Raw genomic sequence first — 24,029 nt, forward strand, 5'->3', positions numbered from 1 at the left:
TAAAATTTTTTTGCCTTTAGGTATCAGAACGGGTGTTTTTACAGAGTGTTTAAAATAGATATGAAAGGAATAACTGGCTGCCATCTGTTCCTCGGAGCCCTGTTTTTACCCTTGTTTGGATTTTCTTGCACTGGATGTTAAACTTCCCAATAAAAATTGCATTTATGCTGTTTCTCTTTTGTAAAAGTAATAATGTTGATAACTGATGTTGCTTAGATTAACTTATCCAATAGGTGGTTTCTGTTTTACCACTAATAGTTGGGTGACATAGAAACGACTACAAGAGATTCTAATGTCATTCATGGCTGGAGAACATAGTTATGATAGTATAAATACCTATGATGACTTTTGAGGTACAGAGTTCTAGAGGAAAGTATTTATCTCTGCTTTAAACACAATAGAGAATTTAAAAATTTTGATTTCTAACTTTACTAAGTTGGTGTTCAGAAATAATGAAATACTAGGAACGGTATTTTTGCATTGCTACTAAATGGTATTCTTGAATATATTAACACATTTTTCATTTGATATTAATATTAAGCAAGATAGATTGATGAAGATAAGGGGTTTTCTGGTCACATTTCTGGCTATATAGATTTATATATGAGCTGCTCATGGAAAGTAGGACTCATCATTGCTTTGAATCATAGCACCCTGCCTCATGATCTCTTCAAAACCTAATTATCTCCCAAGGCCCCTTCACCAACTATCACACTGGGGGTTAGGGCTTCAAAAATATGAATTCAGTGGGGGAAGGACACAATTCATTCTGTAACAGTGCTCTTTTGTTTTTTTGATATTATCATTTTTTCTATGCTTTTTTCCCACTAATTGAATTTGGTTTGTATCTTGCTTTTTTTTTTTTTTTACTCAGTATTTTATTTATTAGCATTTTTCTAATGTTACTAAAAGTTCAACAGGATACATAGCAAGCTAATCTTTCTACACCAGCTCTTGTTTATGTCAGACATCATTTGTGTTTGGTAAATAAACATTTCAGTCGAATTTTTTTTTAAATAATGTATAAGGCTCTAAGTCTAGTAATATTATAAATTTTAAATACATATAACTTGAAAATGCTAATAAACTAGAATGAGAGTTTTGGTAATTAAAATAAAGGGAAAGAATTATTTGTGTATTTGTTACTTGTTCTTCTTGTCAGTGCACATTTGCTGTTAGTTGTTGTATCTATAAATATGCTAAAATGTTAAAGAAGGAAAACAGATTAGGTTGATATGTACCTTATGATGCATTTTATTTAGTTTTTCTCTGAATGAAGAACAACATGATTTTCTGCCTAAAATAATTTTAACTTTGGTTTGGGGTTATGTAGATAAAGATTTTGTTTCTCATGTAAGCAATTAATTAATCAAGTACTTTATTCTGTAGACCAAGCCACTCTGGATGACATGGAAAAGTCTGTTAATGATGACATGAAACGGATCATTCCTTGGATTCAGCAACTTAAGTAAGCTTTTAAGTATTTTAGCTCAACACTAAAAATGGAAATCTATTTGACAGGATATATTTTCTTCTCCATCACCACTCTTGATCAGTCACTGTCCTTAAGTTTTATGACATAAAACTTGAGTGTCTTTTGAGAATCTAAATTCTCTTGGAATAGATCCAAGATGGCAGTGCCTCATATTAAATTGCCCTCTAGAGCAGATATAGGTAATGAAGGGCATGACATTCAACTTTCATTCCATACCACGTTTCCTCCTGTACAAGCACTTTCCAGATCACTTATACAATGATTTTTTTTTTTAATCAAGTTTTCTCTCTAATAGAGTCTTACTTGTTTTTATCCAGGAAAATCTTCATGGTATGAATGTACCAGCTGACACTGTCAGAATTAGTCATTTCTGCTTCTCTAATACCGTCATTCATTTTGTCTCAAAGTCTGATAGTGCATGATCCTATTAAACTAAATGAAATTGAAAAGCTAGAGATACTTTTATGGTGCTTCATTACCACCTTGGTACACAAAGGTGCTATTATGGCAGCTCCAACAAACTCTTATAAAAATTAATAAAACAAGATTCTAGGGACTAAAAATAAACTTCAGAGATGAAAAACTGGCAAATGATGTAGGGGAAAGACCAGAAGCCAACAGAAGGACTGTTCAGGGGACACTCTTGTTTCTGTCTTCTAGTCTTCTCCCTCCTCTTTTCGCTGTTTTTGATTTTATATGAATATTTGAAGACTTTATTATAATTAAGTAATGTTTTAATTAACAGGGCATGATTTTTAATGCTAGTAGGTAACATGAGCCTCTATTTTGAGCAGCTGTTTATCTGATTATAAAAAATATATATATTATGGTCAATAATCTGGTAATAACTTACAACAATTTTTAGTGTATTAGGGTCAGTTTTGTGCCTTTGGCTAAGCAAGGTTTAAATGTCTAACATGCTTAATAATTCATGCATGCTACAATGCCTTGAGGTTATTTATCTGTCAGTTGTAACTATCAGAAGTCTAACTTAAGGGTTGGGGTTGTGGCTCAGTGATAGACCACTTGCTTAGCATGTATGAGGCACTGGGTTCGATCCCCAGCACTGCATAACAATAAATAAATTAAATAAAGGTATTGTGTTCATCTATAACTAAAAAAATACAAAATAAAAAGTATATTTTAAAAAGATAGAAGAAATATAACTTAAAATTAGAAAACCAAGTCCCCAGAAGCCTTTAACTTATCAAATGTATAATGTATTTTAACTCACATTATTTGTTTGTTTGTTTTTAATGGTTATTTTTAGTTATACATGATAATAGAGTCCATTTTGATAAAATTATGCACACATGGAATATATTTTATTCTAATTAGCATTTATAAAAAAAGTCTTGATTGTTACTTACAACAATAGTGTTTCTCAAATTTTCTATTATGAATGGCCAGTTTATCACTAATCTGTCACAGGATAATTTTTTCAAGACAACTTTTTGAGGTATGATTTATATGCCATAAGCTCTACCCATCCTAAGTATATATACTTTGATTTGTAGTAAATTTACCAAGTTTTGCATGCATTACTGCAGTTCAATTGTAGAACATTTCCACCACCACAAAAAGTTGCCCATTTATAGCTAATCACCTTTACTGGACTTTCCATATAAAGGTAATCATAAGATATAGGTTCTTTTGTGACTGGCTGTTTGATTTAGCATCTTTTTAGGATTCATATTGTAACATGTACCAGTACTTTGTTTTTATGGCTGAACTGTTTTGTACTGTATATATATGCCACATTTTGTCTTGTTCATTAGCTGATGGACATTTGGGTGGTTTCCACTCTTTGGCTATTGTGATTAATGCTGCGATGACTACTCATAGCAAGTGTATGTGTGAACTTTCATTTTCATTTCTCTTTGGTCCACACCCAGGAGTGGAATTGCTGGGGCATATAGTCAGTTTATGTTTAACTTTTTAATGAACCTGCCAAACTCTTTCCCAAACTGGCTGTGTCATATTGCAATCCCATCAGCATGTGTGAGGGTTTCTATTTTTCTATGTCCTTGCTAATGCTTGTCATTGTCTTTGAATATAAGCCTCTTGCTAAGTGTGACTAGGTATCTCATTGTGATTTTAATCTACATTTTCCTAATGACTAATGATATTGAGCATCTGTTCATGTGATAACTTCTTTATGTTAGGCAACAACAATGAATTCTAGAGGAAAAAATGAAAACACATATCAAAATATAAGCTCCAATTCTCATTACTAGAGTCAACAGAAATAAAATTGCATTTCAGTAAATAAAATTAGAACAAATGTAAGAGGAAAAAAGAAAATTATAGTAACTGCAAATTATCCATACAATGCAGGCAATTAGTGTAGACCATCACTCTGGTTTTGGTTCCACAAATCAAAAATCAAAGTAACAAAACAAAAAAATCAAGAGTAAAATAGCAGTTCAACATATACTTTGAAAAGACTACCTTGTGTATCCATTTGCATTTTTTTTTTAATTTAACCTTCAGTTGATAGAGTGCTTGCCTTGCATGCACAAGGACCTGGGTTCAATCCCCAGCACTACCAAAAAAAAGAAAAAAGAAAAAAAATAATTTAACCTTTATTTGTTGTTGTTGTTTTATGAGTTGCTGAGAATCGAACCCAGAGCCTCACTAGTGCTAGGCAAGTGCTCCACCATGGAGCCACAACCTCAGCCCCTCATTTGAATTTTTGATATGGCAAAAATCTTGTTTCTTGCTTCTTTTAACTGATTTAGGTTGGATTGATAATATCAATCATGAGACATAATGTATATCTATCTTAATTGTGTTTTTTTGGGTTTTGTTTTTTGGTACTGGGGATTAAACTCAGGTGACTCAACCACTAAGCCATGTCCCCAGCCCTATTTTGTATTTTATTTAGAGACAGGGTCTTGCTGAGTTGCTTAGTGCCTTGCTGTTGCTGAGGCTGGCTTTGGACTCATGATCCTCCTGCCTGTGGTGCTGGGATTACAGGTGTGTGCCACCGCACCCAGCTTCTAACATGGTTTTAATGCACATAACTAGTATGTGATTTGTACCACATGCAGTTCACTGTGCAAATGTAATAGCACCCAGACTGATCTATGGCCTTTCAATAAGGCGGGTGAGTCTGGTGATCATGAGCTTATACACTTTGGCATTGTTTTATTGCTATGAAAATTCTAACATGGTTATCTCATTGTGCTTTAGTGAGAATTTGTGAACCAGTCATTTTATCCCTTTTTTGCGTATTTGATTATGTGGTATGCTAGCATCAAGGATAGATGAACAAATAAAAGGAATAAGAATACTCTAGTAAAAGCATCAAAGTGAAATATGGGGACTTCCCTGAAAGTGAGGGGGGAGGAGGTAATTAATACTTGTACCTGCTTGATATACCAGGCATATATAATATAAAAACTAGAGGTATTTATCTTCAGTGATACAAAAAAATAAAAGAAAAACTTTTATGCTTATTTATTGTTTTTCTGTTTCGTTTTATGAATAGTTTAGGCATTTTATAAAGAATGTTGATATTAGTTTGTGCTGTCTTTAAATAGGAAATCTGCAATTTCTTATAATAAAGTGAACTAGTAACTCAGCCTTACAGTTAGTTTTGCCTTATAAATAATCAAAATCATTCCCATCACAGTTTAAACTTCTTAAACTAGAATGAGAACTAACAGTTTAATACAGAACTGTGATGAAATAATTCATTGATATGGTCATGTGTCCTTTTAGTAATTCAGTTAAATATCAATTGATTGGTGTTTTTTTTTGGGGGGGGGGCAGTACAGGGAATTGAACCCAGGAGCGCTTAACCATTGAGCCACATTTCCAGCCCTTTTTTTATTTTTTATTTTAAGATAGGATCTCATTAAGTTGCTCGGGGCCTTGCTAAGTTGCTGAGGCTGGTTTTGAACTTGGGATAGTCTTGCCTCCGTTTTCTGAGCCACTGGGAATACAAGCGTGCACCAGCACACCTGGCTCAATTGTTGGTTTTTTTGTGATCTTCATTCTATTTGTAAATCAGTAACATGCAGTTAATCAGAAAAGTACAGTTTTATGATGTGTTTTATCTCTTTTAAATTAAGGTTTTGGCTTGGACAACAGCGTTGCAAACAATCTATAAAACATCTGCCTACAATAAGCAGTGAGACATTGCAGCTTTCCAATTACTCTACTCATCCTATTGGAAACCTTTCTAAGAATAAGCTGTTTATTAAACTCACCCGTCTTCCACAATACTACATTGTAAGTATGCAGAAGGTTGATTAGGGGTGATCAAGTCCAGTAATTCTGTTAATATCATGAATAATTTGTTTAATTTAATTTTTGCATATGAATTTTATTGAACATTCGACTTTTTTTGTTTGTTTGTTTGTTTTTTGGTGGTGCTGACGATTGAACTCAGGGCCTTGTGCATGCGAGGCAAGCACTCTACCAACTGAGCTATATCCCCAGCCCTGAACATTTGACTTTTATGTAGTGATTCTCAACCCAGCGGGTAGGGATCGGGAAAGGGGATAAGTCGGGCTTTGGTTGGGGAATTTAAGGTTGTCTCCATCTCTCATTCTAGAATCTTTTCTATATTGATTTCTAGTTTCTGATTAGATTGAGGCATCTCCTCTATTAGAAGGAAAAAGTTGAGAGCTGCTATTATGAAGGTTTAGATGATTGGGTGTCAGATAAATTTATTTGGTTTAACTGAATATGAACTTGTTTAAAGCAGCCTTTTAAATATGGGCTGGTTGATAGAGCTTTTTTTCCTCATCTCTAATTGAAGGCATATTCCATGGTTGATTGAATGTACATTGCAGTATACAATAAGATTCTTTCTTTTTAATTTTTACTCTTCCTGGGTGTTTTCCAGTTGGTTTCTTTGAGGTCTTTGAATTGGTTAGAATTAGAAGGCATTTGAAATATGAGCTCACTTTAATACATTCCCTGCTTGTAGAAATTTCTTATATACCAAATAGATACTTTTTCCTAAGAACCTAAAGTATTTGAAATTTTTAATTCACGATGGGAGCGAATTTTTTAGTTTTGAAAGATACTATCTTAAAAAGATATGGCTGGGTGTGGTGGCATAGTCCTGTAATCCCAGCGGCTTTGGAGGCTCAGGCAGGAGGATCTTGGCAAGTTCACAGCCAGCCTCAGTAATGGTGAGGTGCTAAGCAGCTCAGTGAGACCCTGTCTCTAAATAAAATACATAATAGGGCTGGGGATGGGGCTCAGTGGTCAAGTGCCCCTCAGTTCAATCCCAGTTCCACACCCCGAAACAAAAACAAAAACAAAAAAATAGCCATCTCATATAGTGGATAAGAGCCAGGTTTCTGTAGCCAAACATTTAGCTCGAGTCCATGGCTTCTTAGCTGTAAGACTTTGGGCATGTAACTTACATTGTCATACCTCAATTCCCTCCTTAAAAAAAACAAATACATAGGAATCTTAGGATTAAAAGTGTTCACATCTATAAGGCACTTTGGATGGTCCTTGGTACATACCATTTTAAAGTAGTGCTGATGTTTTGGTCCTCATAGTGTATAGTTTTCAGTTGAAAAACCGGGGTGGGTTTATTTTTATATTTTTCCCAGTGAGAAATAGTTATCATTTTTCTCTGCCATAATGTAGAATGTTAGGTGTTTTAATGATTATAGGGAGACAGCAGGGCAATTTAAAATTGATACTGTTCTAGAAAATCTAGCAGCCGGAGTAGACATAAATTGTTTTTTCAGTTTATAACCTGAGGCATGAATATCAAGAACACCTACTGCTAATAATTTGAATGTCCCATTTGCCATGGTTTATGATTGGCTTACTTAGATCACTCTTTAATCTGGTCTGTTTTTTAAATAACAGTATATATTTACTAGGAATGCTTTTGACATCATGATTGATTTGTCTGTATAAAATTTATATTAAATGTATAATTCTGAGCCATACTTGTTATAAGGAGAAAATATCTAATGCGTCTTTTTTTTTCTTTTTCTTTTTTGGTACTGGATATTGAGCCCAGGAGTGCTTAACCAGTGCCACATCCCAGTCCTTTTAATTTTTTATCTTGAGACAGGGTCTTGCTAAGTTGCTTCGGCCTCACCATATTGCTGGGGCTGACTTTGAACTTGCGATCCTTCTGCCTCAGCCTGTCGAGTCAGTGTGATTCCAGGTGTGTGCCAACACCCATGGCCCAACACTTAATTCTCTGAGTCTCATTTCTGATTTGGGCCTTTTTAGGTTGTGGAGATGCTGGAGGTTCCCAATAAACCTACACAGTTGTCATACAAGTACTACTTCATGTCTGTGAATGCCACCGATCGTGAAGACAGCCCTGTGGTGGCACTTCTGCTGCAGCAGTTCAAGGAAAACGTCCAGGACTTGATTTATCGTACAAAACCTGGGAAACAGACTAAAACTGGAACCAAGCGTAAGGTATGATCATATACAGAACCGAGCATAGAATTTATATGAGTGTATTACCTTTTCTGTGTTTTTTACCCCCCCCCCTTTTTTTAATATGGAAAAGATAAGTTTTTTTAAAGGGCAGCAGTGGAACTTAAGTAACAATTCTCTATGTTCTCTTGATACGATTGCTTCTTTTAATTAATTATACACCATTTTCCACAAGCAATTTTGTTAAACACACAGTATTTTCAACTAAATTATCAATGCTTAGGTTAGTATTTGCTCAATAAACATTTGTTGAAATCATTAACATTTGTTTTGATTACCCTTGAGTTTTGTGACTGCTTTGATTGCTTTACTGAGTTGCATCATCTGTACTGTTTTACTTGAATTCTAGGTATGTGACGATCCATGTCCAGTAGAATCCAAGAAAACGAAGCGATCAGGAGAAACGTGTGCCTTCAATAAAGTTCTAGCTCACTTTGTTGCCATGTGTGATACAAACATGCCATTTGTAGGACTTCGGTTGGAGGTAATTTTTTGGAATGATTCTCAATCTTCTGTATGAAGGAGGGTTTTTTTTAAAAAAAAAAACTCATTGTAAAGTTACGTGGATTTGATTAGGAGAACCAGGATGGTTGTCATCCTGTTCATTTTGGGAAGGGTGGGTCTATAAGCAGCCTCTCATGGTATACATGTAAAACATGGCTTAATTATTTCCTTTCTGTATTCCAGATTCTGAGCCTTCTGCTCTTTATGTAAATGGAAAGTAAAGTCTTCCCAGTTAGAAAAATGGACAGCTTTTAAGAATTTGCACCATACTTTTACATCTTAGTTGGAGCATTTGTTTAAGCCTATTAGAAATGGTTATTTAAAAAAAGGGGCAGCTCTCTTTTGAATTGGTGAAGATGGGCATATTAAGTACTAATAAAATGGGGCTGCTTTCTGAGAAGCAAGTGAGAAAGAATATTAAGTCTTTTCTTTTATCACATGGAAGAAGCAATGGACTTAAGCAGAATCAGTGTCTTTTAAGAATATATAGTTGTGTAGTCAGTGTGATTCCCAAACATGAAAGTAAAAGGTGGCTGGGGTTGTGGCTCAGTGGTAGAGCACTTGCCTAGCATGTATGAGGCACTGGGTTCAATTCTCAGTATTACATATAAAATAAATAAAATAAAGTCCATTGACAACTAAAAAAGAAAAAATTAAAAAAAAAGAAGAAAAAGAAGTAGAAAGTAAAGGGAGGTTAACAATCTGAATTTTTTGTATTTCCAAAAAGAGGTTTGGCTGAAGGTTGGCTATCCTTCAAAAGTTGTACACTTAGACCCTAATTATTTCCCTCTAGTGTAAAGTTTTAGTTTTTGTAGTTTTGTAAAATCCTCTTCTCTATAAGTTATTGGAAATGAAGAAGAGACCTGGAAATATGAACATGGACTTTTTTGGTTGGGCTGATGATGATGATCTTGGGAAGATATTTTCAAAATAGCTTTCAGGCCTTCAGACGGCTTGGCAAACCTTTTCTGGAAAGGGCCAGAAGTAAATATTGTAGGTTTTGGAGGTTACACAGTCTCTGACAGCTACCCAAACATGCTGTGGTTGTATGAAGCAGCCATGGTTGATATTTAAACAAATGAGCATGGCTGTGTTCCAGTAAAACTTGACTTATAGAAAATAGGCAGTGGCTGGAATGGTCCCAGGAACTGTTCACCAGCCCCTGCTTCAGAGGGCTTTGGGATCTGCAGGCAGAGAATAAGGTGTGAAAATGCAAAGAGCAGCAGTAGCCCAGAGAGAAACCCAAGCCCAGAAACAGGCACCTAAAATAGGTCCTCATGTCCTTGATGGCCCCCAGCTCCTAGAACTGTGAGTGAGCTTGATGAATGTCCTTCCTGGCCCTTCTGTCTGGGAACTGGCCATAACTCCTAAACTGTACAGGGTATTCATGTTTCCTATTTACTTACCATGTTCTTGGACTCTTTTATCGGTCATTTAGATGGATTATATGGCTGTCACTTAGTTATTACCTTCGTAGTCCGAAGGGAGGATACATGGTGCTGGGACAGTGCAGTCAATGCATTTATGTCCTCTCTTCCCCAAATATAGACCAAAATTTGCAAGAATGTGTGTTTGCAGGCCCACCTAGACTGACGCCTGTAGACGTATGTCTTCTCTTTACTCCTGTATTGTATACACATGGGGCACATCAGAACATTCTATAATGCTCTGTTGAACTTGGTCAAGCTTGTAAAAACTCACTCTACTTTTTCTTTTAGTGAAAATTCTAGCTATGCTATGACAAAAGCAAGCACCTTTTTATGCTTACAGTAATTTACACTGAGATGAAAAACTAAATCTAACCTCACTGGGGATGTGATTTATGGAATAGTGGCAACATTTGAACCATCCCACACTTTATTTCCTTTTGAGTCTGAACCTCTACTGCCCAGCAGCTGGTGTTTTTGAACCTCTGCCCTTCCCAAAGAGCAGGCCTCAGTGAGTTACTTAGAGTCACCCTAAATTCTTTTTGGAACAAGGTAGGTATAAATCCTCGGTCGTAGAAGACCCAGCAATGTCACCAAAGGTGGCAAGTATTTCTTTGGTGGATCCGGTGGCTTTCTGGCATACCTTAACAGCTTAGGGTTCCATGGAAGGGTTTCAGCTGCCATTCCTACGTTCATCGTCTTAACTGACTTTCTGACTCTTCTAGTTGGGAGAAATTTCTTTGGGAAAAGGCATAAATTTGAAATTTATTTTCTTGAGTTTCACGTAGAAAATAACTTAATAGTTCAAAATGTATTTTGGCAAAGTTATAAACTAAAAAATATGGTTTATGATTAGGAATAAGATACAGCTGTTGTGACTTAAACTTCATTTGGAATAAACAATAGAGTTACACAAGAAAAATTGCCTTATTTTTCTGTTGCTTCAGTTGGGACTACCAGAATTGAGTCTGGATACTTCTTTTTTTTTTTAATATTTATTTATTTATTTAAGTTTTAGGTGGAAACACATCTTTATTTTACATTTATGTGGTGCTGAGGGTCAAACCCAGCACCTCGTGCATGCCAGGCAAGCATTCTACCACTGAGCCACAACCCCAACCCTGGATTACTTTTGACTCACTGAAAAAATTAGGTTAATCTCCTAAATTTTGAAGATTTGCCACCTGTGGAGACGTTTTGAAAAAACTAGAGACTCTCAGGCAGCTTTGAGTTTCACTGGATTTAATGAGTTTCCCAAGGAGTCTAACAATGGGGATTTGCTCATGCCTCATAAGGTTCTAACTTTGGGAAAGTCTGGCCGTAAAACAGATGCTACCAACATAGAGACACTAATACATAGTAAAGGCAGCTCCTTTCCTTTGTAAAATTAATGGTCTGTTAAAATGTGTACTTTTGTCTTTCCAGTTATCCAATCTGGAGATTCCGCATCAAGGAGTGCAAATTGAAGGTGATGGCTTCAGCCATGCAATTCGCTTATTAAAGTAAGTCCCTGTCATGTGTCTCACTTGATACCACTTGTGGCAGTCACAGTGCCAGAGCTGTTCCCTCCTTCCATTAAAACAGTAGAACCTGAAAGTGTCATAGGTTTCTGTGTAGAATTACTAATGTCTGGGGGCACATTCTCTTTGACTTGTGGAGTGACCATTCAGCACCACTTGATATTTTAGGATATCTCCTTCGTGTTTCTTTAATTCATTCAATAGATATTTACTGAATGCAACTGAGTGTCAGGCTTGACTTGTGATAGGATAACTTTGGGTTCATAAAGCAGGTGGATGTGGGCCAGTTCAGAAGGTAGGAAAGGTATACCTCAGAAAGCAACAGTTATGCTCAGACTAAAGAAGCTGTGAGACTTAGCCAGAGGAGGAAAGGGAGGCGGGGTGGGAGTTTGAGATCTTTACCAGAGGGGACAACTGCTAATATGAAGGCTTAGAGGCCAGAGAGAGCTTTCTATTCTGGAGCTGAAGGGAGTTCAGCATGGCCGCAGGTAGGAAAGGTGAGACTGGAAATGGAAGAAGGAAGGATCAGGTCTCGTAATTTGAACTTGATCTTTATGGCACTCAAAAGCCATTAGATGATTTTAGGCAGAAACTGGCATCATTAGATAAGTGTTTCTGAAAGCTTAACCTGATAGCGATGTGGAGAATAAATTGGAGCAGAAACCAGTTGCTGAACTGGTTCACATCAAGTTATTGGTAGCTTGGCCTAGGGTAGGTTCCACAGGGACTTCAGACATGAAATATGAAAGGGTTGGTGATTCAGTTGATTGATGTTGGAGGTGAGAATGGGCAAGTGGCCAAGATGCTTCCGAGTTTTATCTTGGTCAAATAATGGATGTTGGTGGTGTTTTCTGAGATAAGGGACACAGTAGATGTGAGTTTGAAAAGGCTTTGCTAAGTTTCAGGCCCTAGACATCCTTTGAGCCAGAAGGGGTGTATCTCAAGCTCAGTTAACAGGTCTGTGCATAAGTAGATAAAGTCAGAATCCTGGATTGAGCTAGGGCAATAAATTAGATCGCTGGGAACAAGTATACAAAAGGAGATGAGCAGAGGGCTTGGTTCTAAGTGGCCAGAGGACAAGGAGCTGAAGGATGCTTAGAAGTGAATCTAATGTGGTCATCTTCACTTTACACAGCCATGCAGGTGAATGTGCAGTGCTAGAGTACCATCTATGACATCATCCTTTTTGATCCGGAAAACAGGTTTTTTGAGAGGGTTCTCCTACCGGGACCATTTTATTGTTTCTTAGATGTTGCTTGATGTATTTTATTAATATAAGAACAATTTTTATAGAATTCCTCTGTCTGCTAAGACATGGGTCTGTAAATTTAAGCAATAGGGCTTTAATTTTTGTTATGTGGGTATTTGCTTTTGTAGAAGGTGGAAAGGGCTACCTACCAGATAAGGGTGAGCATAATGTAAGTAATGGTGCTCACTTTGGGTCCTAAGAGTTGAAGAAGTAGGATAGCTCCTCTTCCTAGCTGACCATCTTAACACCATTTCTACACAAAGTTTGCAGGAGATAGAGCTGGTCTTACAATGGACTTCAGTAGGAAAATGTAATGTGTTTTAATTGCATTTGGTTTTGAATTGCTTTGCCTTAAATATAGGTTTCTTTTTTCTTTTTACTCTTCCTGGAAACTACAGATAAGTCAGTGATGTTAACATTTGTGTTCTATTCTCCTTAGTTATATTTTTCATGATTTATAAGATTTTTTGGCGGGGGGGGGGTACTGGGGATTGAACTCAGGGGCACTCAATCACTGAACACATCCCCAGCCCTATTTTGTATTTTATTTAGACACAGGGTCTCACTGAGTTGCTTAGCGCCTTGCTTTTTGCTGAGGCTGGCTTTGAACTTGCTATCCTCCTGCCTTAGCCTCCTGAGCCAGTGGGATTACAGGTGTGTGCCACTGTGCTTGGCATACAAGATTTTAAATACCTTGTTCTTAATCATTTTTTCAAGAGAAGTTTTAGAATTCTCTTTTTTCTTTCACATAAGAATCTTATCTATGGGGGAAGCACTTCTTATTTTTTAGCTTCATTTAACAATGATTTTTAAACAAAATTATTCATTCTGGCTTTTGATTTCTTTATTTAAACTTATAGGAAAATATATAGAAATGGTTAAAGTAAAGATATATTTGTCTAGTAAATGCTGTTCATTATCAGGATAGGGTATAGAAATGAAGAGGAAAAAGTTATACTGCCTCTGATTTTATTAAATTAAAATCCTGCACAGATCTAATTGGTATGTAATTGCTCTAATACATTTAATCTTGAGAAAATTTTCTCAGCTTTTAGTCATAGATTATTTTCTATTACAGTCTTAAAAATGAATAAATGTGTTTGGGGATACCTTAGTGCAGAGCACTTGCCGAGCATATGCAAGGCCCTGAATTCAACACCAGTGCTGAAAAAAAAAAAAAATTGGACAAATATTTTATAGGTTCCATGAAATGGAGCCAATTATATCTGTCACAGATTAAGAAAGTGACACAAAGTGCATTCCAGGGTCCAGCTGTCCCTGAGAACATAAATTAAAAGGAGACTTATACTTACCTTAGTTCTCACTTCAGAAGATGTTGGCTTCTGTGTTTTCATTTTCCAACCAGGTGGATTTCGTGAGAAACCTCCTTAATGTAAAAGGATGATAATGTAATACATTTATATTTTCAAACTTGAGATGAAATATCTATCTGAACTGGCTGCTTTTTATAACTTCTATGAGGAGGGTTATGTCATGAGGGGTAAGGACAAGCAAGTCCTCAGTATACCTATCAGTTGAAGAACGTGTTTGCAAAATATGCAATTCTTTCTTGTAGTAATACAAAGAATATGGTATGAAAGATTTAACTTTTTTTTTTTTTAAGAGAGAGAGAGAGAGAGAGAGAGAGAGAGAGAGTTTTAATATTTATTTTTTTAGTTTTTGGCGGACACAACATCTCTGCTTGTATGTGGTGCTGAGGATCGAACCCGGGCCGCACGCATGCCAGGCGAGCGCGCTACTGCTTGAGCCACATCCCCAGCCCGAAAGATTTAACTTTTGAAAAGCTTTTGAAAACTCTTGATGAGAAGATGTGATAGAAATTTTGAGTAAATTTCTAGAGTACATTAATTATATTTTAACATTGTATATTTACATAGCTTTCTTTTCTGCCACACAACGAATTTCATTGATTTATTTTTGTGGTCTGGGGATTGAACCCAGGGCTTTGCTTAAGCTAGGCAAGTAGCTTCACTGAGCCACATCGCCAGCCCACATGTTTTATTTTTACTACATGCAATTCTCTTTTTTGTTCTCTTTGGTTTTTCATTCTAGGTCAGGGGTTCTTGACCCCAGGGCAGATTTACCCTTCAGGGAACATTTGGTAATCTTTGGGGATATTTTTGGTTATTATTAACTGGGAAGTGGGGGTGGAACATGCTACTGACCTCTAGTAGGTAGAGGCCAAGGTTGGACAAGAGAGGACAGCCCCCTCCCCCCAATAAAGAATTATCCAGCTCCAAATGTCAGTATTGCTAAGATTGAGAAACCTTGTTCTAGGTGTTATATTCTGAATAAGAGGACTGAGCCAAGATTCTATATTTCCGATTGCATTCATTTTGTTTGCCTGTATGTAGATAACCATTATGCCACATCTGAGAATAATGTGTAATTACTGTATCACCTCAGTATTTTATCCATTACTAAAATAGTTCATAAACAAGTCAAATATATATCCTTCTGATGTTTTATGATAAAATGAAATAGTCCATAAAGCTCTTGAAGGAAAATGCTTAAGTAGGTATTTTTAAGACACCAAAGCTACTACACTCCTCTTGTATATGTGATATATGTGATAGATATATACACAGTGTGTATGTTCAATTAGTTCATACATGTTAAGCTCCATCATAATAGGGTTACCTCTATAGAGAGGAGGTGAAGGGAGGATCATGCACCCAGAATTTTGTCAAGGCAATTCATCCAGTAAACCAAGATTTGTTTACTACAAAACGATAATAACATATATAAGTACTTGCTCTACCAGCCCCAATAAACATTTGCTGTATATTGTCATTTTTCATCGGGTAATTTTTTATTTTATAGCTGGGAAATTGAAATTCAGAGGGCTTAAATGTGGCTGAGACAGAATTAGAACGAAAGACCCAGATTCCAAAGCCCTTATTCGTTGTAGTATATTGTCCTATCTTCAGAGGGTGGTTTTATAAGTATTTTGTTCTCCTTAGCTTTTTAATTTTTTTTGAAGATGTTCCATAGAATCTATATTGTTAATCTATTTTCATTCTGTAGAATTAAAGTCTTTTTTTTTTTTTTAACAAGATTAGAAAAACACTTATTTTACTTTGTTAAAGGGAGAGGTCCTAATTCAGGCTGATATGAATGGAAATGGGTTAAATACCATTAGTTCTGTGAATTGCTTTCTTCTTTTGCAGAAAGTATCTAGAAGTAAAACTTAAACTGCAGCTCTAGTGTCACACCCTGCCTGTCATTGTGTACATTGTGCTTTCTCTTTCTGTGTAAAGTACACTTCATATATTATTTTTCATCACCAGAATTCCCCCCTGTAAGGGTGTAAACGAGGAAACCCAAAAAGCTCTGGACCGCTCTCTTCTTGATTGCACTTTCCGATTACAAGGTAGAAATAATCGCACATGGGTGGCAGAGTTAGTGTTTGCAAATTGTCCACTTAATGGCACTTCTACAAGGGAACAAGGTGAGATATTTCACACCCTTTGTTTTTGCATATTTCTGGGCTTTTTTTTTTTTAAGTATTGATTACTATTAATCTTCTCATTTAATCCTGTAGGCCCATCCCGGCATGTTTACCTGACCTATGAAAATCTGCTCTCTGAACCTGTTGGTGGTAGAAAAGTGGTTGAAATGTTCCTTAATGACTGGAACAGCATTGCACGATTATATGAGTGTGTGTTGGAATTTGCACGTTCCCTACCAGGTACATGTGATCATCATCATCATCATCTTTTTTTTTTTTTGGTACTGTGGATTGAACCGGGGCACCTAACCACTGAGCCATATTCCTAGCCTTTTTTATGTGTGACAGGTCTTACTAAGTTCCTGAGGCTGACTTTGAACTTGAAATCCTCCTGCCTCAGCCTCCTGAGTTGCTAATCTTCCTTTAAAAAAAATAATAATAAAATAAGAATCCCCCCTTTAAAATGGTAAAGCATGCACAATGTTAAAAAAAAATCAAAAGTATGTCTAATGAAAATTATGTCCATTTTACCTCAGACTTCAATTTCCTTCCTCCAGAGGCAACCACTGTTAAGTTCTTTTGCTTCCAGAAATTTTTACAGAGAGATGTGCCTGTGTGTAATAATCCCTGTGTGCTATAGTAATATGATACTTATTATTATGTGCCATGCCATATAAAAAAACAGTTTGATTTCATTAACGTTTAATCTTCACAATTGCCTCTGAGGGAGTAAGTGGTTATTATTCCTCATTTTTACAAATGAAGAAGGCAAGTCATAGAAACTAAGAACTTTGCTAATGTTCATATAGCAAGTAAGTGGCAGTGCTGGAAATGGAACCCCCCTAGCTGCTGTGGTAGAATGTCTCAGTATATCTGTGTCCTGCCCTGGCTCCTTTTTGGAGAAATGGAAGTATATTGTCTATTTATGCCTTTTTTTTAAACTCAATTATGTAGAGACCTTTTAATTAGGCACATAATATTGCCAAAGTGCCCTTCTTTTCAAATTTATAAAGTGTACTATTAATCTCCTTCTTGTTTCCTTTCTACTTAGACATACCTGCGCATCTAAATATTTTCTCAGAAGTTCGTGTTTATAATTATCGAAAACTTATCTTGTGTTATGGAACCACCAAGGGAAGTTCAGTAAGTCTGAAGTCCCTCTCTTATAAATCTTTGTAAAATCAAGAACTTCAGAAACATGAAAATCGCCTTAAAATCAGTAAGGGCTCAAGTAAAAATGAGGGATAAAGTGGTAAATTTTAAATGTTTTGTTGACATACATATACTGTAGCATACTATAAAGTTTTTATACTCTTCAGATTGAAAACAAAAATACCCTCTTAGATTAGGCATGTGATCTTGAAGAGTTTTGGACAAGATAATGTGCTTTTGGTGTTCCTATTTTTGTTTTCTTCACTGATTCTAGGTCTTCTTGGCAAAACGATTGCTGAAAGGCAGAGTATATCTGAGTGAATATAAACAATGTAGTATGCCTTTGCTTTGGGTCACATGAATGTTATTGTTTGATCCTATCTTACTTTTTTAAAAAATTTTTGGTACTGGGGATTGAACTCAGGGATGCTTAACCACTGAGCCACATCCCCAGCCCTTTTTTATATTTTATTTAGAGATAGGGTCTCACTGATTTGGTTAGGGCCTCACTAAGTTGCTGAGGCTAGCTTTGAACTCATGATCCTCCTGTCTCAGCCTTCTGAGCTGCTAGGATTACAGGCGTATGCCAATGCACCTGGCTTCCTATCTTAACTTTGAAGGTATTCCCTGTAATCTAGTTTTTTCTTTTTTCCCTTCCCATATGTAAAGTCCTAGAAATTTAGTGTAAAAATTCAAGCAGCTGGCTTTTCTCTGGGCCTTCTTCACATCAAGTCATATCAGAAATCATTTGAGTGTTTTCAAGTCTATTAACTAAATGCATCTGTGTTGGAGGTGGCTTCTTTTTCTTTTACAACAGTGCTACGTAGTTCATGGTACCAAGAGTGTGACTTTTCCTTCAGTTCAAGGGAAGAATAGAAAATGAGAAACACTAATGATAATTATCAAATAAAGTTTAATCAAAATTACTGCTTTAACATATTCTCTTTTTATTTTATATAGTAGAAGGTAATACATGCATGTTCAGGGGATATACTGGTCCACAATAACAACACATCTGAAGTTTGAATCCCATCTCACTTAATTTTCAAAAAATGTCTCATTTGGATCTTTGGCATTTTGCTTTTTAAAACACTTTACTCTGTGTTTGACTCATAACTTTCCCAGTTTCTGAAATGTGCGATCTCTTTGATATAGATTAGTATCCAGTGGAATTCCATCCACCAGAAGTTTCACATTTCTTTGGGAACAGTTGGCCCAAACTCAGGTTGCAGTAACTGTCACAACACCATTCTCCATCAGCTTCAAGAAATGTTCAACAAAACACCAAATGTGGTTCAGTTATTACAGGTAATTCAAGTTTTATTTTCTGTCTAAAATATAAAATATAACTTTGACAGTTTCTCATGCAAAACTCCTCAAAAAAATCACGTGGAATCATTTGTTTTTAGTGATTTGAATGGTACCTGTGTCTTTTATATCTTGAACAGTTCTTTGGGAATTTTCTTTGATCAAAGCGGAAATATGATCTAGTTTGTGTTCTTTTCCAGGGCTAGTTTACAGAAAGACATTGTCTTATTCTTGACAGTTATATATTGAAATTTTTAGGCTTTAGCACTTGTACAGGAACTGGCTTCTCTCACTGTATTTGTTCCTTATAGGTACTGTTTGACACTCAGGCTCCATTAAATGCCATCAACAAACTCCCCACTGTGCCGATGTTGGGCTTGACTCAGAGAACCAACACTGCCTACCAGTGCTTCTCCATTTTGCCACAGTCGTCCACCCACATCAGACTGGCCTTCAGGAACATGTATTGCATTGACATATATTGCCGGAGTCGAGGTGTCGTGGCAATACGGGATGGTGCCTATAGTCTTTTTGATAACAGCAAATTAGTTGAAGGTTTTTATCCTGCACCAGGGCTAAAGGTAATGGACTTAAGCATTAGAGTATGACATAGTCAACTTAAAAATTTCCTCTAAAACAATTTCTTTGAGAGAGAAATAATGGGGAGAAGCAACAAAGTCCTGTTTGAATTTAATAAATATCAATGTTAACTCATCATCTCTGCAAGTTTTTTCTGAGGGAGCTGAACGTTCTGATGAAATGCTGTGCCCATGTGTCCGAGGTGATGAGAAGTTCTCCATTTCCTTACCTGCTGACAAATAAGGTGGAAGATGATGAAGAACGCCATATTTGCTCTTTGAAACTAAGAAATTTAAAAAGTTGTCTTTATCATTGATTACTGGAAAAGTTTCATCATCCATTCCACTATGATGCCTTCCAAAAATGTGACATCCTGTGCCACAGCTGCTGGAGATTCTCATGGGATGGCTCAGTTATTCATGTTTATAGTTTAAAGTCAAATAGTTCCAGAAGGTGGGCCAAGGATGCAGCTTAGTGGTTGAGTGTTACCCTAGCATGTGTGGGGCCCTGGGTTCAATCCCCAGCACTAAAGGTTAAAAAAAAAAAAAAATTTCAAGAAGGCTTATTTTGAAGAATAGTCTTCTGCAACCCACTCTTGCTATTTTCCTGCTCTTTAGACACAATTCTCTTGGAATTTATATCCATATCTCTAAATAGCATGCTTACAGTGCTGTTTGTTCACCTTTGGGGTCATTATCTGATTCTTACCATGGGAAAGGAGGATTTATGTATTTATTTATTTATTTATACGTACATACATACATACATATGTATCCCTTCCTCCTGCTTCAAGTACATAAATGCATTTTTTCCCTTCTGTCTTTGAAATGTGGTTGGATGGTAATTATGATTCAATCATTTTTAGTGTTCATATTATTAGGACTATATAAACACTGTTCTACCACAGCTTACTATTACTTTTTCCTTTCTTGCTCAATATTTTATTTTCCTGGAACTATTCATTGGTTCTTTTTTCTGGCGGAGCTTTCTCTGAACTTCTCAGTAACTCAGCTTTAAATTCTCTCCCAGTTATGTAACTCTCCTCTTGGTGCATTCAGACTCTACCAAATACCTCGTGTATTTCATCTTGAAGATATCTCTTCCACAGGTCTCTGACCTGCTCCAGTTTGGACTGGTAGCACTTCAAGGCCTTTTTACAGAGTTGTGACACAGGAATTTGTCACAGGATAAAGGAGGTGATTTCTTTACTTCTGTCTTTTGTGGCGTGCCCTGTGCCTGGGACCCCACCTTGGTTTACTTTGCCTTAGTTTACTTTGTTGTTTGCTGGCAGACCTCCTATACTAGCTTCTTGGGAGAAGGTACATGGTAGGTTAAATTGAACACAGGAGCTTATTTGAGACTGCATTGCTGCGAGCGCCTTCAGTTGACCCTCATCTAATTGAGAATGGCTAGGTTCAGAATTCTGGCTGCAATCATTTTCTGTAAAAATTTTGAAGGCCTTGCTTCATTGTTCTCTAGTTTCCATTGTGATGATTGAGACATTTGATGCTGTTCTAATCCTTGAACCTTATGTGACTGAGTGGGCTCTTTCCATCTGAAAACTTATTAACTTTTTGCACTTGGAAATTTATTTGTATTATTTCTGGATTCTTTCTTCTGTTCTCTATTAGCTCTTTTTGGTAACCCTACTATTCTGGGCATCCTAGACTTGCGCTCTAATTTTATTACCTTTTGTTTTTACCTCTTTGTTTCTGGGAAATTTTTTTTTCCTTCTAATTCCCCCCACCCCTTTTGTTGTGGTGCTGGGGATTGAACCTAGGGCTTTGTGCATGCGAGGCAAGCACTCTACCAACTGAGCTATAGCCCCAGCCCATCTTCCAATCCTTTTTTTTTTTCTTTTTCGTCAAGATTTTTTCTTTTTTTTTTTTTTTAAAGATGACTTACAGTGCCTCTTTATTTTTTTTATTTTTTTTTAAGAGAGAGAGATAGAGGAGAGAGAAATTTTAATACTTATTTTTTTGTTTTTCGGTGGACACAACATCTTTGTTTGTATGTGGTGTTGAGGATCGAACCCGGGCCACACGCATGCCAGGCGAGCGCGCTACCACTTGAGCCACATCCCCAGCCCCAAGATTTTTTCTTTTGCTATCTTTAAAAAAAAATGTTCAAAGCTATTTTTTCTTCCTAAATGTTCTTATATAGCTACTTTATCTTGCCTTACCTCTTTTCTTCCCACATAATCTCCATTCTTTTGTGTGTGTATGGGGGTGTGGTTTAATCTCTTTCATGTTAGTGTCTTTCTTCATATTTTAAATGATTCTTAACTCTGCTGTTATTTAAGGGTAAGATTGGATCATTACAGGATGACCTGCCTGGGCCATTTCTTAGGGAAACTCCCAATATTAGTAGCTTTAGGTCTTTTTATTGGGTTGGTATGAGTACCAAGATGTGAGTATCCAGATCTCCTGAATAAATGGTATACATCTAGCTCTTAATTTGGGCGAGGTCAAATGAGAGATGAATGCTGGGCACAAACCTATAATCCCAGCTATTCAAGAGGATTAGGCAGGAGGATTGCAAGGTTGAGGTTACCCTGAGCAATTTAGCAAAACCTTGTCTCAAAATAAAATAAAAAAGGGTTAGGAATGTAGGTTAATGGTAGAGTATTTATCTAGCATGCTTGAGGCCCTGGGTTTAATCTGTAGTACCACAAAAAGAAAAAAAAATGAAGAAGAAGAAAACTAGTACTCTTGACTTGACTTTCACTGTGCAGACTTTAATCCCCATTTTAAATATGGTGCTCCTTTCCATCGATCCTGCAGTTCCCTAAATCAGACTTCCTCCAGCAGGGTGGAGATCAGCTGAGCTCACTGAGAATAGCAAGGGTCTGGAGGAGTTTCAGAGTTTAATCTTAAAGAGACGTTCACCCAGTCCTTCTGGTTTTAGTGCCACCTGCATCCCCATTTCCAGAGGTCTCTGTTGTTGCCAGTTCCAACGTGTCTTGAGGTTCTGGATGGAAATAGCTTTGCTTGTTGGCCTTCCCCTGTGGCCTGCTTAGACTTTCTCGCATGGGATGGTTCAGCCATCTGCTTCACAGCCTGCAGAATATATTGCTATTTTTTCTCCCATTTTTTTCTGTCTTTGTAACTTACTGCTTTAGATTTTTTTCACTCGTAAGTTTTAGTAGGGTATTGAGAGAAGATGAATGTGTGCTGCAAATTCATTATTTTTAATTTAAAGTCAGGTTGTGTACTTTTGTTAGCCCTTTGATGATTCTGCTTAGCTTATGATCTACATTTTTTTAAAAAAACTGGCAAAGTGGGCTGTATTAAAAAAAATCTGTGCTTGGGACCCAAATTTCAGTTGCCTTGCTTAATTGTTTGGTGACATATTCTATAAAACAAAGTTGCTCGAACATCATTTAAGATTAAATCATATGGTTTAAAGAGCCCAAAGTTGGATGAATTCTCCTTCAGTGTTCCTAGCTTAAAAAGGGAGAACTCTGACTAAATGGAAAATTTTGCAAGTTACTTAGGTGGCCAACATACAACTTTTAGTTTTTCTCCCATTTCTGGGTCAGAAGTTAATAAAAAAATATTTTGACCTGGTGGCAAGAGGTTCTGGAGGATGTTTTTTTGTTTTTGTTTTTGTTTTTTTGTTTTTTGTTTAAAAGCTGTGGTGGAGGATGGAACCCAAGGTTTTGCACATGCTCAGCAAGTGTTCCTCCACTGAGCTGTCCCTCCAACCCAGGGTATATTTCAACTTTGTGCTTGCACAGTACTAATTCATTATAATTTTTTTCACTTAGATGTTTTTATTGTTTTTAACCGTTTTCCTCAATTACACCCCTCCAAAATTGGTTGTCTCTCTTCCAGATGGTCTTAATAATAGTTTTCAGGGATGGATATGATATGTTTTGTTTCTATTAAATTATTCTAAATGATTAAAAATATTTTAGTAAAGTCAGGTCATCTAAATTTTTCTTGTTTGTATCTGTAGACTTTCCTGAATATGTTCGTTGACAGCAATCAGGATGCTCGAAGAAGATCCGTAAATGAGGATGATAATCCCCCCTCTCCTATAGGAGGGGATATGATGGATTCATTAATGTCACAGCTCCAGCCACCACCCCAGCAACAGGTAATGCCTCCCAAGTTCCAAATGGTGTCAGTTTGCATAGCATCATAGGTTGCACAGATATCAGGGATTCTTTGTTGAAAAGCAAAGGATGTTCTTTGTGGGCCTCAGATAGCTGGGCAGTCCTTATGAAAAAAATAGTGACAGAGGGAGATGAGAAGGCTCTCAGTGACAGGAAGTGAATGGTGTTAGTAAAAGTATTAACTTCAGACACTCGGGCCATTCATGCACTTAAAATGATGTGATTCCAAGGATGGAAACATTCTCTGCAAAATCTCAGGAGATCCTTGGGCAAGTGTCCTTACTATGTCTTGAAAGATAGCTGTTAGAGCACAGAGCCAGGCATGGTGGTACAGGCCTGTTATCTCAATTGCTTGGCAAGCTGAGGCAGGAGGATCCCAAGTTCGAGATCAACCTGGGCAACTTAGCAAGACCCTGACTCAAAAATAAAATAAAAAGGGCTGGGAATAGAGCTCAGTGATACAGCACTCCGGGTTCACCAGTACCACCACACACACACAAAGCACAGAAGAGTCAGATGTCTAGTGAGATATTTTCAGTAGAGACTGTTGCAAAGATAAGTGTACAGATTTCAAGGGTTCTGTCCTCAGGCCCCTTGGATAAGCCATGTTATCAAATCTTAAAAACTTTCAGATCTGTGCTATCACCTGTACATGTCTGGGAATTGAACGGGCCTTCAAACCAGCCTTTGTTCTCATGCTGACTTTCCTGAAATAGAGGGTGGCCGGTGATCCTTTACCCTTTTAGTAGTCCTGGGTGACTCCTT

At 36.8% G+C, this 24,029-nt stretch overlaps 1 protein-coding gene across 3 annotated transcripts in view; it reads left to right on the top strand.

Moving 5' to 3' along the window:
• Med14 (mediator complex subunit 14) overlaps nt 1-24,029 on the top strand; it is a 70,010-nt gene that overhangs the window by 25,455 nt on the left and 20,526 nt on the right. For all 3 annotated transcript variants that reach the window (XM_021725563.3, XM_078034953.1, XM_005323972.3), the window contains exons 12-22: nt 1,390-1,468; nt 5,575-5,734; nt 7,718-7,912; nt 8,283-8,417; nt 11,290-11,366; nt 15,945-16,105; nt 16,199-16,345; nt 17,157-17,248; nt 18,413-18,565; nt 18,877-19,146; nt 23,105-23,245. In XM_021725563.3, coding sequence (XP_021581238.1) covers nt 1,390-1,468; nt 5,575-5,734; nt 7,718-7,912; nt 8,283-8,417; nt 11,290-11,366; nt 15,945-16,105; nt 16,199-16,345; nt 17,157-17,248; nt 18,413-18,565; nt 18,877-19,146; nt 23,105-23,245 — 1,610 coding nt within the window. The remainder of the gene's footprint in view (nt 1-1,389; nt 1,469-5,574; nt 5,735-7,717; nt 7,913-8,282; nt 8,418-11,289; nt 11,367-15,944; nt 16,106-16,198; nt 16,346-17,156; nt 17,249-18,412; nt 18,566-18,876; nt 19,147-23,104; nt 23,246-24,029) is intronic.

Source organism: Ictidomys tridecemlineatus, chromosome X (assembly GCF_052094955.1).
Source record: "Ictidomys tridecemlineatus isolate mIctTri1 chromosome X, mIctTri1.hap1, whole genome shotgun sequence".
Classification (NCBI taxonomy): Eukaryota; Metazoa; Chordata; class Mammalia; order Rodentia; family Sciuridae; genus Ictidomys; species Ictidomys tridecemlineatus.